Source organism: Entelurus aequoreus, linkage group LG09, assembly GCF_033978785.1.
Source record: "Entelurus aequoreus isolate RoL-2023_Sb linkage group LG09, RoL_Eaeq_v1.1, whole genome shotgun sequence".
Lineage (NCBI taxonomy): Eukaryota > Metazoa > Chordata > Actinopteri > Syngnathiformes > Syngnathidae > Entelurus > Entelurus aequoreus.
Window position 1 is genome coordinate 67,083,627 of NC_084739.1, and position 15,790 is coordinate 67,099,416.

The 15,790-nt window shown below is 35.0% G+C and overlaps 1 protein-coding gene across 2 annotated transcripts in view; it reads right to left on the minus strand.

Annotated features, from left to right (window-relative positions):
• Positions 1 to 508: 508 nt before the first annotated feature.
• LOC133656932 (E3 ubiquitin-protein ligase NEURL1-like) overlaps positions 509 to 15,790 on the minus strand; it is a 54,992-nt gene continuing 39,710 nt past the window's right edge. For both annotated transcript variants that reach the window (XM_062057810.1, XM_062057811.1), the window contains 3 exons: positions 12,943 to 13,209; positions 7,601 to 7,741; positions 509 to 893 (listed from right to left, as the gene is read on the minus strand). In XM_062057810.1, the coding sequence (XP_061913794.1) occupies positions 661 to 893; positions 7,601 to 7,741; positions 12,943 to 13,209 (641 nt within the window). In that variant the 3' untranslated portion in view covers positions 509 to 660. The remainder of the gene's footprint in view (positions 894 to 7,600; positions 7,742 to 12,942; positions 13,210 to 15,790) is intronic.

Consider the following 15,790-nt stretch of genomic DNA (forward strand, 5'->3'; position numbering starts at 1 on the left):
ATGTATATACGTGTATATGTATATATATATACTTGTATATGTGTATATATATATATACGTGTATATGTATATATATATATATATGTATATATATATATATATATATACACAAAAAACTATGTATTATATATATATAAAATATTTTGACAACAAAAAAAATTAAGTAGAGAAATTAAAATTAATTAATTAATTAATTAAAGGCATAATTTAAAGAAAAACAATAAATAATATTTAAAATAAAGGTCAGAATATTAGAAAATAAATATGAGAACAAAATGTTACAAAAATAAACAAAATGTTTGGATTATAAAAGTAAAAAACCCCTCATAATTTTGAGAATGTAAAAAATACACTTGTCAAGACAAGAATAAAGTTTACCAATGATTAAAAAAAGGTCATAAGAACAACATTTTAGATGAAATTGTCACTTTATAGGAATCAAGTCATACAATCAGAATAAGGCTACAATTACAACAATTGTAATAAGATGAGAAAACATTTGCGTTATTATAAAAAAAAAAATACATCTTTCAATTATTTTTTTCTTCATCCATCCATCAATTTTCTACCGCTTGTCCCTTCAATTTTTAGCTCATATTACACATTTTGTCACACTATTGCCACTTTATTTTTGTAATTAGCCTTATTCCGCCTCTGACTTCATTCCCACTTCAAAGCGTGCTGGTTATGAGTCAAGAGAGGACTAGATTTAGAATGGAGGAGCTTTTGGGACCAACCTGTGGAAGGACGTGACGAGTGAGAGTTGCGCAGGTTCTCACGAGCTGTGTTGAGGTTGGACTCCGAGCTGAGGCTGGCATACACTGACTCGTGTGGGCTCGTGGTTTGTGTCCCCGTAGGCGAGTTCAGGGCTGGCGGGCGTTGTGGGGACGAGCCTGGACGTCAACAACAATTGTTACGTTTTTAAAACAAATTAATCACACTTGTACAGTAGGAACTGCCCCCCCCATTCCTCGCCGTTTACCTGACACATGAAACGTAAGCATACCGATATTTCGGAGACTTTGACATTTGTGCTCAATGGCAAATTTCCCTTCACAATCAACCCTGACTGGACTTTAGATAAAACAAGTTTTGAACAAATAAATGCAAAAGTAAAACGTATAAAAAGTAAAAGGCTCGACTATCCGACAAACAAATTGCAATTGTGTTTAATTTTTTTAAGTAGTCTAAATTATGCACGAGTGTGATAACCTGTTATTAATCAAGGTTCATTCAAAAGTGTAATTAATCTGATTTCAAAATGTTATCATTTGACAACACTTTATTGTGTGCGTGTGTGTGTGTGTGTGTTCTTGTATTTCTACCCTTCTTGAGACATGAAGAAGGAAAAGTATCTTCCATACGAGGAGGTGTGAACAAGTGATGACATAAATCATGGTCCCAATAACATTGCATCTAATAGACAATGTCTCATTTGCACCCCTGCTGGTGACATCTATCAAAATTAGTGTCGGTTTTAAAAGTGCGCCTCCTCTGGTCAACATATGAAATAACAAGTGTGTGTAAAAAAAAATTAAATGCGCCCTTTTTTGCCCAAAATTAATATATAAAAATGTATAAATATGTACGTAGAGACATACTGTAATAACTTAAAGTAAATAATGAAGATTAAAAAACAATTACAAACAAAAAATTCAACAACAAAAAAATCAACTAAAAGCTTACCTTTTTTATATTTGCATAGTATGTATATATTATTAATGTTGTAAATACAAATCTTTATATATCTATAAAAGGGGGTCCTAAAGAGGTGGGCATTTTTTGGCGGTCTCAAGAAGAAAACAAATACAAGAATGTGTGTGAGTGACAAGAATGTGTGTGTGTGTGTGTGTGTGTGTGTGTGTTCTTGTATTTCTACCCTTCTTGAGACATGAAGAAGGAAAAGTATCTTCCATACGAGGAGGTGTGAACAAGTGATGACATAAATCATGGTCCCAATAACATTGCATCTAATAGACAATGTCTCATTTGCACCCCTGCTGGTGACATCCATCAAAATTAGTGTCGGTTTTAAAAGTGCGCCTCCTCTGGTCAACATATGAAATAACAAGTGTGTGTAAAAAAAAATTAAATGCGCCCTTTTTTGCCCAAAATTAATATATAAAAATGTATAAATATGTACGTAGAGACATACTGTAATAACTTAAAGTAAATAATGAAGATTAAAAAACAATTACAAACAAAAAATTCAACAACAAAAAAATCAACTAAAAGCTTACCTTTTTTATATTTGCATAGTATGTATATATTATTAATGTTGTAAATACAAATCTTTATATATCTATAAAAGGGGGTCCTAAAGAGGTGGGCATTTTTTGGCGGTCTCAAGAAGAAAACAAATACAAGAATGTGTGTGTGTGTGACAAGAATGTGTGTGTGTGTGTGGGGGGGGGGGTTCTTGTATTTCTACCCTTCTTGAGACATAAAGAAGGAAAAGTATCTTCCATATGAGGAGGTGTGAACAAGTGATGACATAAATCATGGTCCCAATAACATTGCGTCTAATAGACAATGTCTCATCTGCACCCCTGCTGGTCAAAATGAGGGTGGTCCCAAAAAGGAGGGATTTTTTTTCAAATTGACTGTGTGTCGCTTTTAAAGTGCTCCCCCTCTGGCCAACATATGTAATAACAAGTGTGTGTAAGAAATTGAAATGCGCCCCCTTTGGCCAAAAAAAAAAAAAAAAAAAAAAAAATGTATATAGAGACATACTGTAATAACTTGAAGTAAATAATGAAGATTAAAAACCAATTACAAACACAAAATAAAAAAACTGAAAGCTGACATTTTTTATATTTGCATAGTATGTATATATTATTAATGTTGTAAATACAAATCTTTATATATCTAGAAAGGGTGGTCCTAAAGAGGTAGGCATTTTTCAGAGGTCTCAAAAAGGTAACAAATACAAGAACGTGTGTGTAAATAATTACTTTATTTGTCCTTCAGTGACACAAATGAAAAAAACCCTTTAAATAAAAAAAACATTTTCGAAATTTTATTCTGCAAATCAGATGGATTTATTTTCTTTGTTCCGTACTTCCTCTCCCGCGCTCCGCTTGTCTGTGTAAAATGTTGTAACGGTGGAATTTAGTGGCAACGCGCTAACACAGGAAGGATGGAATAAGGGTTAAATATATGACAATTAAGTTTATACTTTACTGTTTACGTGTTGAAGTACCTTTTATACCCATAAGAGTTACATATATGATAAAGTATATACGGTACTGTTTGCAAGTTGAAGTACCTCTTGTACGGATGTACTTTGTGGACGCCGTCTGCTCCACATTTTGCTGTGTAAGTGTTTTTGCTGTGTTCCAGCACTCCATTTTGTTTTCTTTATACCCTGTCCATTGTAGTTTTGTTCTTTATACCCTTAAGAGTTACCTATATGATAAAGTACATACTGTTTACATGATGTACCCTTTATACCCATAAGAGTTACATACATGATAATAAAGTACATACTGTACTGTTGACATGTTGAAGTACCCTTTATACTCAGAATTACATATATGATAAAGTATATACTGTACTGTTTACATGTTGAAGTACCTCCTGTACGGATGTACTTTGTGGACGCCGTCTGCTCCACATTTTGCTGTGTAAGTGTTTTTGCTGTGTTCCAGCACTCCGTTTTGTTTTCTTTATACCCTGTCCAGTGTAGTTTTATTCTTTATACCCATAAGAGTTACCAATATGATAATAAAGTACATACTGTACTGTTTACATGTTGAAGTTACCCTTTACACCCATAAGAGTTACATATGTGATAATAAAGTATAAACTATACTGTTTAAATGTTGAAGTCCCCTTATATCATACATCTAGGGTTAAATATATGACAAGTACATACTATAATAATTAATAATAATGAATTACATTTCTAACACACTTTACATTTGTTAAAATCTAGTGCTACAAAGTATAAAAAAGGTAAAAAATAAAAGTAAAATGTTACAATATATAATAGAAAATTAAAATAGAAATAAAAACATGAAAAACACTAGATAAACACTCGATAAAACATATAAACATAGATAAAATAGAAATAAAAACATGAAAGCAGTACTGTTTACATGTTGAAGTACCCTTATATATCTAGGGTTAAATATATGACAAGTACATATTGTACTGTTTACGTGTTGAAGTACCTTTTATACCCATACGAGTTAAATATATGACAATTAAGTTTATACTTTACTGTTTACGTGTTGAAGTTCCTTTTATACCCATAAGAGTTACATATATGATAAAGTATATACTGTACTGTTTACAAGTTGAAGTATCTCCTGTACGGATGTACTTTGTGGACGCCGTCTGCTCCACATTTTGCTGTGTAAGTGTTTTTGCTGTGTTCCAGCACTCCATTTTGTTTTTTTATAACCTGTCCAGTGTAGTTTTGTTCTTTATACCCGTAAGAGTTACCTTTTATGATAATAAAGTACATACTGTACTGTTTACAAGTTGACGTACCTTTTGTACCCATAAGAGTTACATATATGATAATAAAGTATAAACTGTACTGTGTACATGTTGAAGTCCCCTTATATCATATATCTAGGGTTAAATATATGACAAGTACATACTGTAATCATAATAATAATGAATTACATTTGTAACACACTTTACATTTGTTAAAATGTCAAAGTGCTACAAAGTATAACAAAAAAGGTAAAAAATAAAAATACCTATAAAGTACCTTTTATATATCTAGGGTTAAATATACGACAAGTACATACTGTTCTGTTTACATGTTGAAGTGCCCTTTATACTCATAAAAGGGTTAAATATATGACAAGTACATATTGTACTGTTTACGTGTTGAAGTACCTTTTAAACCCATTAGAGTTAAATATATGATAATAAAGTATATACTGTACTGTGTACATGTTGAAGTTATCCTTTACACCCATAAGATTTACATATATGATAAAGTATATACTGTACTGTTTACAAGTTGAAGTACCTCCTGTACGGATGTACTTTGTGGACGCCGTCTGCTCCACATTTTGCTGTGTAAGTGTTTTTGCTGTGTTCCAGCACTCCATTTTGTTTTCTCTATACCCTGTCCAGTGTAGTTTTGTTCTTTATACCCATAAGAGTTACATATATGATAATAAAGTACATACTGTACTGTTTACATGAAGTACCCTTTATACCCATAAGATTTACATATATGATAAAGTATATACTGTACTGTGTACATGTTGAAGTACCCTTTACACCCATACGAGTTACATATATGATAATAAAGTATAAACTGTAGTTTAAATGTTGAAGTCCCCTTATATCATATATCTAGGGTTAAATATGTGACAAGTACATACTGTACTGTTTACATGTTGAAGTACCCTTTATACTCATAAAAGGGTTAAATATATGACAAGTACATATTGTACTGTTTACGTGTTGAAGTACCTTTTATACTCATACGAGTTAAATATATGTCAATTAAAGGCCTACTGAAATGAATTTTTTTTATTTAAACGGGGATAGCAGATCTATTCTATGTGTCATACTTGATCATTTCGCGATATTGCCATATTTTTGCTGAAAGGATTTAGTATAGAACAACGACGATAAAGATTGCAACTTTTGGTATCTGATAAAAAAAAGGCTTGCACCTACCGGAAGTAGCGTGACGTAGTCAGTTGAACATATACGCAAAGTTCCCTATTGTTTACAATGATGGCCGCATGAAGTGAGAGAGATTCGGACCGAGAAAGCGACAATTTCCCCATTAATTTGAGCGAGGATGAAAGATTTGTGGATGAGTAAAGTGCAAGTGAAGGACTAGTGGGGAGTTGAAGCTATTCAGATAGGGAAGATGCTGTGAGAGCCGGGGGTGACCTGATATTCAGCTGGGAATGACTACAACAGTAAATAAACACAAGACATATATATACTCTATTAGCCACAACACAACCAGGCTTATATTTAATATGCCACAAATTAATCCTGCATAAAAACACCTGCGTGTTTGTTATGCTAGCTCCTAGCTCCTCTGCTAGCTCCTAGCTCCATAGAACACGCCAATACAATTCAAACACCTGATCAACACACACAATCACTCAGCCCAAAAGACCGTTTACCTAACCCAAGGTTCATAAAGCTTATATATTTTTAAAAAGTTACGTACGTGACGCGCACATACGGTCAAGTTATCGAATGTTTAGCAGCCAAGGCTGCATACTCACGGTACCTGATATTCAGCTGGGAATGACTACAACAGTAAATAAACACAAGACATATATATACTCTATTAGCCACAACACAACCAGGCTTATATTTAATATGCCACAAATTAATCCTGCATAATAACACCTGCGTGTTTGTTATGCTAGCTCCTAGCTCCTCTGCTAGCTCCTAGCTCCATAGAACACGCCAATACAATTCAAACACCCGATCAACACACACAATCACTCAGCCCAAAAGACCGTTCACCTAACCCAAGGTTCATAAAGCTTATATATTTTTAAAAAGTTACGTACGTGACGCGCACTTACGGTACGGTACGTGTTATGCTAGCTCCTAGCTCCTCTGCTAGCTCCTAGCTCCATAGAACACGCCAATACAATTCAAACACATGATCAACACACACAATCACTCAGCCCAAAAGACCGTTCACCTAACCCAAGGTTCATAAAGCTTATATATTTTAAAAAAGTTACGTACATACGCAAAAAAAAGCCAAAGCTGCATACTCACAGTAGCACGTCTGCGTCTTTGTCATCCAAATCAAAGTAATCCTGGTAAGAGTCTGTGTTGTCCCAGTTCTCTACAGGCGTCTGTGTATCCAAATCAAAAGTCCTCCTGGTTAGAGTCTCTGTTATCCGAGTTCTTCCATCTTGACTGCATCTTTCGGGAATGTAAACAAAGAAGCGCCGGCTGTGTACTGTTGTGGCTGACTACGTTCGAAAAATACGTCCATTTCGCACCGACAACTTTCTTCTTTGCTTGCTTGGCTTCCTTCTCCATAATGCAATGAACATGATTGAAACAGATTCACGAACACAGATGTCCAGAATACTGTGGAATTATGAAATGAAAACAGAGCGTTTTCGTATCGGCTTCAATGTGGAAGGCATACCCGTGTTCGTCGGGCTACGTCACGCGCATACGTCATCCTCAGAGGCGTTTCGAACCGGAAGTTTAGCGGCAAATTTAAAATGTCACTTTATAAGTTAACCCGGCCGTATTGGCATGTGTTATAATGTTAAGATTTCATCATTGATATATAAACTATCAGACTGCGTGGTCGGTAGTAGTGGGTTTCAGTAGGCCTTTAAGTTGACACTTTACTGTTTACTTGTTGAAGTACCTTTTATACCCATAAGAGTTACATCTATGATAAAGTATATACGGTACTGTTTACAAGTTGAAGTACCTCTTGTACGGATGTACTTTGTGGACGCCGTCTGCTCCACATTTTGCTGTGTAAGTGTTTTTGCTGTGTTCCAGCACTCCATTTTGTTTTCTTTATACCCTGTCGTCTACGGTATGGCGTGTAAACAGTTTACAAACCATGGTGTTAATGCTATTTGAGCAAAGCTAGGAAGGAGTTTTTGCTGCAAACCTGCGTGTGAAGGAAGTGCCGAGCCGGACACGCGTTGCTTCACGTAGACCTTTCTGGGTTTGTGAGACACATTTGTGTCCATGTCAATCACAGAGGGAGGAAGGGGGGAGCTGGGGGGTGACGGATGTCGGACATCTGCGTCTGAAAATGTACAACAAAATCAACAAAGTGGATTTTTCTCACTTATTTGCCAGTTAAAACATGAACAACAGTTAAAAAGCTTTAGGTTGATGGACAGTTTGACCCTGGAACGGATTATTAGGGACTGAATGTCCCTTTGGGACAGAGGACCGTCCTATTGTATTTGTAAGGTTTTATTATTATTATACCGCCGCCTCTTTGAGCTGTAATTTGACCCCCTTAACATGCTTCAAAACTCACCATATTTGACACATACATCAGGACTGGCAAAAATTGCGATCTAATCGAAAAACCTAGCCCCAAAACTCAAAATTGCGCTGTAGCGCCCCCTAGGAAGAAAACACAGACAAAACTGCCTGTAACTTCCAGTAGGAATGTTGTAGAGACATGAAACAAAACCCTCTATGTCGGTCTCACTTAGACCTAGTTTTCATACACTGACATCCTTCTGCAAAAATCAACAGGAAGTTTGCAATTCCCCCTTCAAAACAAAAGTTTTGTAAAAACAGTCACCTTTGCCTCTTTGAGCTATAATTTGACCCCCTTAACATGCTTCAAAACTCACCATATTTGACACATACATCAGGACTGGCAAAAATTGCGATCTAATCGAAAAACCTAGCCCCAAAACTCAAAATTGCGCTGTAGCGTCCCCTAGGAAGAAAACACAGACAAAACTGCCTGTAACTTCCAGTAGGAATGTTGTAGAGACATGAAACAAAACCCTCTATGTAGGTCTCACATAGACCTAGTTTTCATACACTTACATCCTTCTGCAAAAATCAACAGGAAGTTTGCAATTCTCCCTTCAAAACAAAAGTTTTGTAAAAACAATCACCTTTGCCTCTTTGAGCTATAAATTGACCCCCTTAACATGCTTCAAAACTCACCATATTTGACACATACATCAGGACTGGCAAAAATTGCGATCTAATCAAAAAACCTAGCCCCAAAACTCAAAATTGCGCTCTAGCGCCCCCTAGGAAGAAAACACAGACAAAACTGCCTGTAACTTCCAGTAGGAATGTTGTAGAGACATGAAACAAAAACCTCTATGTAGGTCTCACTTAGACCTAGTTTTCATACACTGACATCCTTCTGCAAAAATCAACAGGAAGTTTGCAATTCCCCCTTCAAAACAAAAGTTTTGTAAAAACAGTCACCTTTGCCTCTTTGAGCTATAAATTGACCCCCTTAACATGCTTCAAAACTCACCATATTTGACACATACATCAGGACTGGCAAAAATTGCGATCTAATCAAAAAACCTAGCCCCAAAACTCAAAATTGCGCTCTAGCGCCCCCTAGGAAGAAAACACAGACAAAACTGCCTGTAACTTCCAGTAGGAATGTTGTAGAGACATGAAACAAAAACCCCTATGTAGGTCTCACTTAGACCTAGTTTTCATACACTGACATCCTTCTGCAAAAATCAACAGGAAGTTTGCAATTCCCCCATCAAAACAAAAGTTTTGTTAAAACAGTCACCTTTGCCTCTTTGAGCTATAATTTGACCCCCTTAAAATGCTTCAAAACTCACCAAACTGGACACACACATCAGGACTGGCAAAAATTGCGATCTAATAAAAAACCCAACCCCAAAACTCAAAATTGCGCTTTAGCGCCCCCTAGTAAGAAAACACAGACAAAACTGCTCATAGGAAGAAAACAGACAAAATTGCCTGTAACTTCCAGTAGAAATGTCGTAGAGACATGAAACAAAAACCTCTATGTAGGTCTCACTTAGACCTAGATTTCATTCACTGACAACCCCCAGCAAAAATCAACAGGAAGTTTGCAATTCCCCCTTCAAAACAAAAGTTTTGTAAAAACCGGTCACCTTTTTTCAAACATTATCTCCTCTGAGCGCGTTTGTCGTGTCGGCTTCAAACTAGCACAGAAGAGAGATTGAACCCTTCTGATTAAAAGTTGATGAAATAGTTTTAATTACGGCTCCGGTTTGGATTTTATGTGCCGTCAAAGTTGGTCCCGTCCATCGCTGCTTGCAGCTTTAATTTCTATTATTTCTTACAGGAAAGAGAGAGTTCAATGCAATTTTACAAGCTGGAAGTAAAACTGTAATGTAATAAAAAGTCAAAATATTACAATAAGTTAAATTACAATAAAGTTGCATTATTGTGAGAATATTTTTTTTTGCATTTTGAGAAAAAACGAGCACGTTAAAATATTATTTGCAATATTATGTGGGAGTTATTCGGAATTATCTTACAAAAGTCACAATTTTGCTAGGAAAAAAAAAAAAGAAGCAAAATCTTTAAAGAACTATTGCTTAAAAAATGAAAAAAATACTTTCTATTTTTAAAGAATGTTGAAATATTATGTATCAAACGGTTTTGATTTTTACTAGAAAACATAATATTCTAGAATGGCAAAAAGAGAAAAAAATTTAACTTTTTACTAAAACAAATGTAATACTAAGTATGTATATATGTGTGTGTTTACATATTAATATAATGGATATATACTAATGATTATAATTGAATATTAAGAGTATGTGACAGTTCAACTCCTACCTTCTTTACTTCCATGACGACCTCTTTAAATCTTTGTCATCGATCAGAAATATCAAGCAGCTAAAACTCAAACATGGATAAGCGTGGAGTGTTTTGCATTTTTTCCCATCATGCTTTGCAATGGATTTAAAGGGGTGTGATTTCGAATTTTTGATGGCAATGACATTGTTTTTTCTAATATCCACAAAGTTCAGAGAGCAGCTGTGTTGACTTTTTGTGCTAGTTGAATTTTTATTTGTTTTCCTGTACCATGACTAGGAAAGGGTGTTTGTATTGGGTCATATAGGTAAATGCTCTGCATGCGCCACGGATCCGAGTTCCCCACATAGCCCAGAAGATGGTGACAATTTCCCACCCTTTAATATTTAACGGGTGGCCAGGTGGCTTCTTGCACTGTTTTTTTGCGTTGACAAAAATGCTGAGGCACACCACCAGCAGAAATCATTCAAAAACGAAACTCAGTTGACGGTAAAAAGTCGTTGTCGCAATTGTTGGATATGACTTTAAAGCATAACCAAGCATGCATCAATATAGCTCTTGTCTCAAAGTAGGTGTACTGTCACCACCTGTCACATCACACCCTGACTTATTTGGACTTTTTTGCTGTTTTCCCGTGTGTAGTGTTTTACTTCTTGTCTTGTCTTAATTCTCTTTTTTTGGTATTTTCCTGTAGCAGTTTCATGTCTTCCTTTGAGCGATATTTCCCGCATCTACTTTGTTTTAGCAATCAAGAATATTTCAGTTGTTTTTATCCTTCTTTGTGGGGACATTGTTGATGGTCATGTCATGTTTGGACGTACATTGTGGACGCCGTCTTTGCTCCACAGTAAGTCTTTGCGGTCGTCCAGCATTCTGTTTTTGTTTACTTTGTAGCCATACCTTCTCCCTGCAATTACACCTTTACGTCCCATAAAGCAGTGTTTGTCAACCTTTTTTGAACGTTGAAAAAATCCGGAGGCACACCACCAGCGGAAATCATTCAAAAACGAAACTCAGTTGACGGTAAAAAGTCGTTGTCGCAATTGTTGGGTATGACTTTAAAGCATAACCAAGCATGCATCACTATAGCTCTTGTCTCAAAGTAGGTGTACTGTCACCACCTGTCACATCACACCCTGACTTATTTGGACTTTTTTGCTGTTTTCCCGTGTGTAGTGTTTTACTTCTTGTCTTGCGCTCCTATTGTGGTGGCTTTTTCTCTTTTTTTGGTATTTTCCTGTAGCAGTTTCATGTCTTCCTTTGAGCGATATTTCCCGCATCTACTTTGTTTTAGCAATCAAGAATATTTCAGTTGTTTTTATCCTTCTTTGTGGGGACATTGTTGATTGTCATGTCATGTTCGGACGTACATTGTGGACGCCGTCTTTGCTCCACAGTAAGTCTTTGCTGTCGTCCAGCATTCTGTTTTTGTTTACTTTGCAGCCATACCTTCTCCATGCAATTACACGTTTACGTCCCACTAAAGCAGTGTTTTTCAACCTTTTTTGAGCGTTGAAAAAATCCGGAGGCACACCACCAGCGGAAATCATTCAAAAACGAAACTCAGTTGACGGTAAAAAGTCGTTGTCGCAATTGTTGGGTATGACTTTAAAGCATAACCAAGCATGCATCACTATAGCTCTTGTCTCAAAGTAGGTGTACTGTCACCACCTGTCACATCACACCCTGACTCATTTGGACTTTTTTGCTGTTTTCCTGTGTGTAGTGTTTTACTTCTTGTCTTGCGCTCCTATTTTGGTGGCTTTTTCTCTTTTTTTGGTATTTTCCTGTAGCAGTTTCATGTTTTCCTTTGAGCGATATTTCCCGCATCTACTTTGTTTTAGCAATCAAGAATATTCCAGTTGTTTTTATCTACTTTATGTACTTTATGGACGCCGTCTTTGCTCCACAGTAAGTCTTTGCTGTCGTCCAGCATTCTGTTTTTGTTTACTTTGCAGCCAGTTCGGTTTGAGTTTCGTCCTGCATAGCTTTCCCTAAGATTCAATGCCTTTTCTTAGGGGCACTCACCTTTCGTTTATTTTTGGTTTAAGCATTAGACACCTTTTTACCTGCACCCTGCCTCCCGCTGTTTCCGACATCTACAAAGCAATTAGCTACTTGCCGCCACCTACTGATATGGAAGAGTATTACAGGGTTACTCTGCCGAGCTCTAGACAGCACCGACACTCAACAACAACACGTCATTTGCAGACTATAATTACTGCTTTGCAAAAATATATTTGTAACCCAAATAGGTGAAATTAGATCATCTCCCACGGCACACCAGACTGTATCTCACGGCACACTAGTGCTGCCGCGGCACAGTGGTTGAAAAACCCTGCTCTAAAGTAACAGTTGACCTACTTTAAGTGCTAATAATGATCAATTTTACTTTTCACTTCCAAAAAGGTGTTAAATGTGCCATCAAAGTTGACGTGGAGTCTTGAGGAAGAGAAACCGAAAGCATGTGGGAGGGAGCGTCACAGTCCCGTCTGTTCCACTTGACAACGCTCGGCGACATAACTGTCACTCGCCTCGCTGGCTGCATGTCTCCATGGCAACCCAGTGGGCGGGTGGAGACTCCCCCCTCCCCCTTGTGGACTCGCCCACATTTGGAAGGATGGAGGAGGGATGGCAAGGGAGCAATGAGTGGGTGCAGGAGGCCCTCACCGTAATTACAATTCCTACCTAAGATCTTGAGTGGGTGATTGGGCCCCATCTCGCTGTGGCGGTCCGGCAGCTGCACACGGTTCGGGTCACGGCGGCAGCAGTCGTCCAAGGGGCGTTGTTCATAGTGAGGAGGGTGATGGTCCGGATGGATGTGGTCGTGGTCGCCACATTGCTGGTGGCATTCCTCGCCGAAAAAGCTGAGAGGAAGCGGGTCGCCGCGCTTCCTCTGCTGGAAGTCGGACGTGTGTTTGGCGGTGAAAGCGCGAGCGGAGTAAAGGTCACGGTCTGTGGACACACAGGAGGAGCACATTACTAGTAAATACACTTTTTACCTACTTTAGAGTAGTCTGTGGGCAGCCGTGTTCTGTACGACCACAATAATGACTGGTGTTGCCTCACTTTCGGTGGATATACAAGCTGTACACGGACTACTCTAAGTTAGCTTTCATATAGCAGCCCCCCCCCCCCCAGGTGCAGTTCAAACCTTGGGAGGCAAACATTTTTTCCCGAAAATTCCTAAAACCACTAGAATGTTCCTGTGCTATCTGCTACTTTATGTTCTAATCATCTCTAAATAAAATATGAATATGATGCATCATAACATAATAGAAGATACAATTATAATTACGTATTTGTTCTTGCATCTAAAAACATAGTAACATAAAAAAAAAATTGTATAAACTATGTACATAAAATGACGACACTAAATTCAATTTAAAAAAAATAATTAAACATTTAAATAACTGTAATGAAATAAAAAGTGAAAAATAAATGAATAAAATACAATAGACAACATAAATTATGCATCATAATAAACGTATTATGATAATAAATACGTTTTTAGACAAATATTGAACATTTTAATAAAATGAATACACCATACATAAAAACTAAATTACGTAACAAAAACAATATAATTAATAAAGTAAAAAAACGAAATACACCAACTAAAAAAAATATGTAAAATAAAAAAAATGCGAAAGAAAACAAATCCATCATATACAATAAATAGGATAGTAGTAGGTGATATAGTAAAAAAAATTATATAATTAATAATAAAAAATGCCAGGCATAAAAAAAACTACATAATAAAATATAACAAATATAAAACAAGGTAAAATAAAATAATGTAATTTAAAAAATGTGTATAAAGTCAAAATAGAATACAATTTGTAAACTAAACTAAAAAACAAACAAACTACAAAACATGATAAAAGTGAAACAAAAACTAAATCAAGACATCCATCCATCCATTTTCTACCGCTTGTCCCTTTCGGGGTCGCGGGGGGTGGTGGAGTCTATCTCAGCTGCATTCGGGCGGAAAGCGGGGTACACCCTGGACAAGTCGCCACCTCATCGCAGGGCCAACACAGATAGACAACTTTCTATAAAAATGTTCTAATCATCTCTAAATTAAATATGAATAAGATGCATCATAACATAATAGAAGATACAATTATAATTATATACTTGTTCTAGTAGTAAAAACATAGTAAAATTAAAATGGTATAAACTATGTACATAAAATGACTACACTAAATTCTATTAAAAAAATACATCATACATTTAAATAATTATGTAACAAAATAAAAAGTGAAAAACAAATGAATAAAATACAATAGACAACATAAATTATGCATCATAATAAACGTATTGTGATAATAGTAAGTTTTTAAGACAAATATTGAACATTTTAATACAATAATACACCATACATAAAAAAACTATGTAACAAAAACTAACATTGATAAAGTAAAAAAACTAAATACACCAACTAAAAAAATATGTAAAATAAAAAAATGCGAAAGAAAACAAATCCATCAAATACAATAAATAGGATAGTAGTAGGTGATATAGTAAAACATTTATACAAATAAATGCATCATGCATAAAAAAAACTACATAACACATACAATAATAAAATAAAACAAGGTCAAATAAAATAATGTCATATAAAAAATGTGTATAAAGTCAAAACAGAATAAAATACGTAGCTAAAATAAATAAAAACTACATAACACATACAAAAATAAAATAAAACAAGGTAAAATCAAATAGTGTAATATAAAAAAATGTGTATAAAGTCAAAATAGAATAAAATATGTAACTAAAATACATTAAAAAATAAAAACTACATAACACATACAATAATAAAATAAAACAAGGTCAAATAAAATAATGTAATATAAAAAATGTGTATAAAGTCAAAACAGAATAAAATACGTAGCTAAAATAAATAAAAACTACATAACACATACAATAATAAAATAAAACAAGGTCAAATAAAATAATGTAATATAAAAAATGTGTATAAAGTCAAAATAGAATAAAATACGTAACTAAAATACATAAAACAATAATAAAAACTACATAACACATACAATAATAAAATAAAACAAGGTCAAATAAAATAATGTAATATAAAAAATGTGTATAAAGTCAAAACAGAATAAAATACGTAGCTAAAATAAATAAAAACTACATAACACATACAATAATAAAATAAAACAAGGTCAAATAAAATAATGTAATATAAAAAAATGTGTATAAAGTCAAAATAGAATAAAATACGTAACTAAAATACATAAAACAATAATAAAAACTACATAACACATACAATAATAAAATAAAACAAGGTCAAATAAAATAATGTAATATACAAAATGTGTATAAAGTCAAAATAGAATAAAATATGTAGCTAAAATTTAAAAAAAATAAAAATAAAACAAATCAAAATATGATAAAAGTGAAACAAAAACTAAATCAAGACAACTTTCTATATTAACGGGGTTTTACTTTTGACAGCACATTGAAATGAGGCCATGTTTAAATCAAGTGTTGCGTAACCCTCGCCACCGGTCCTGAT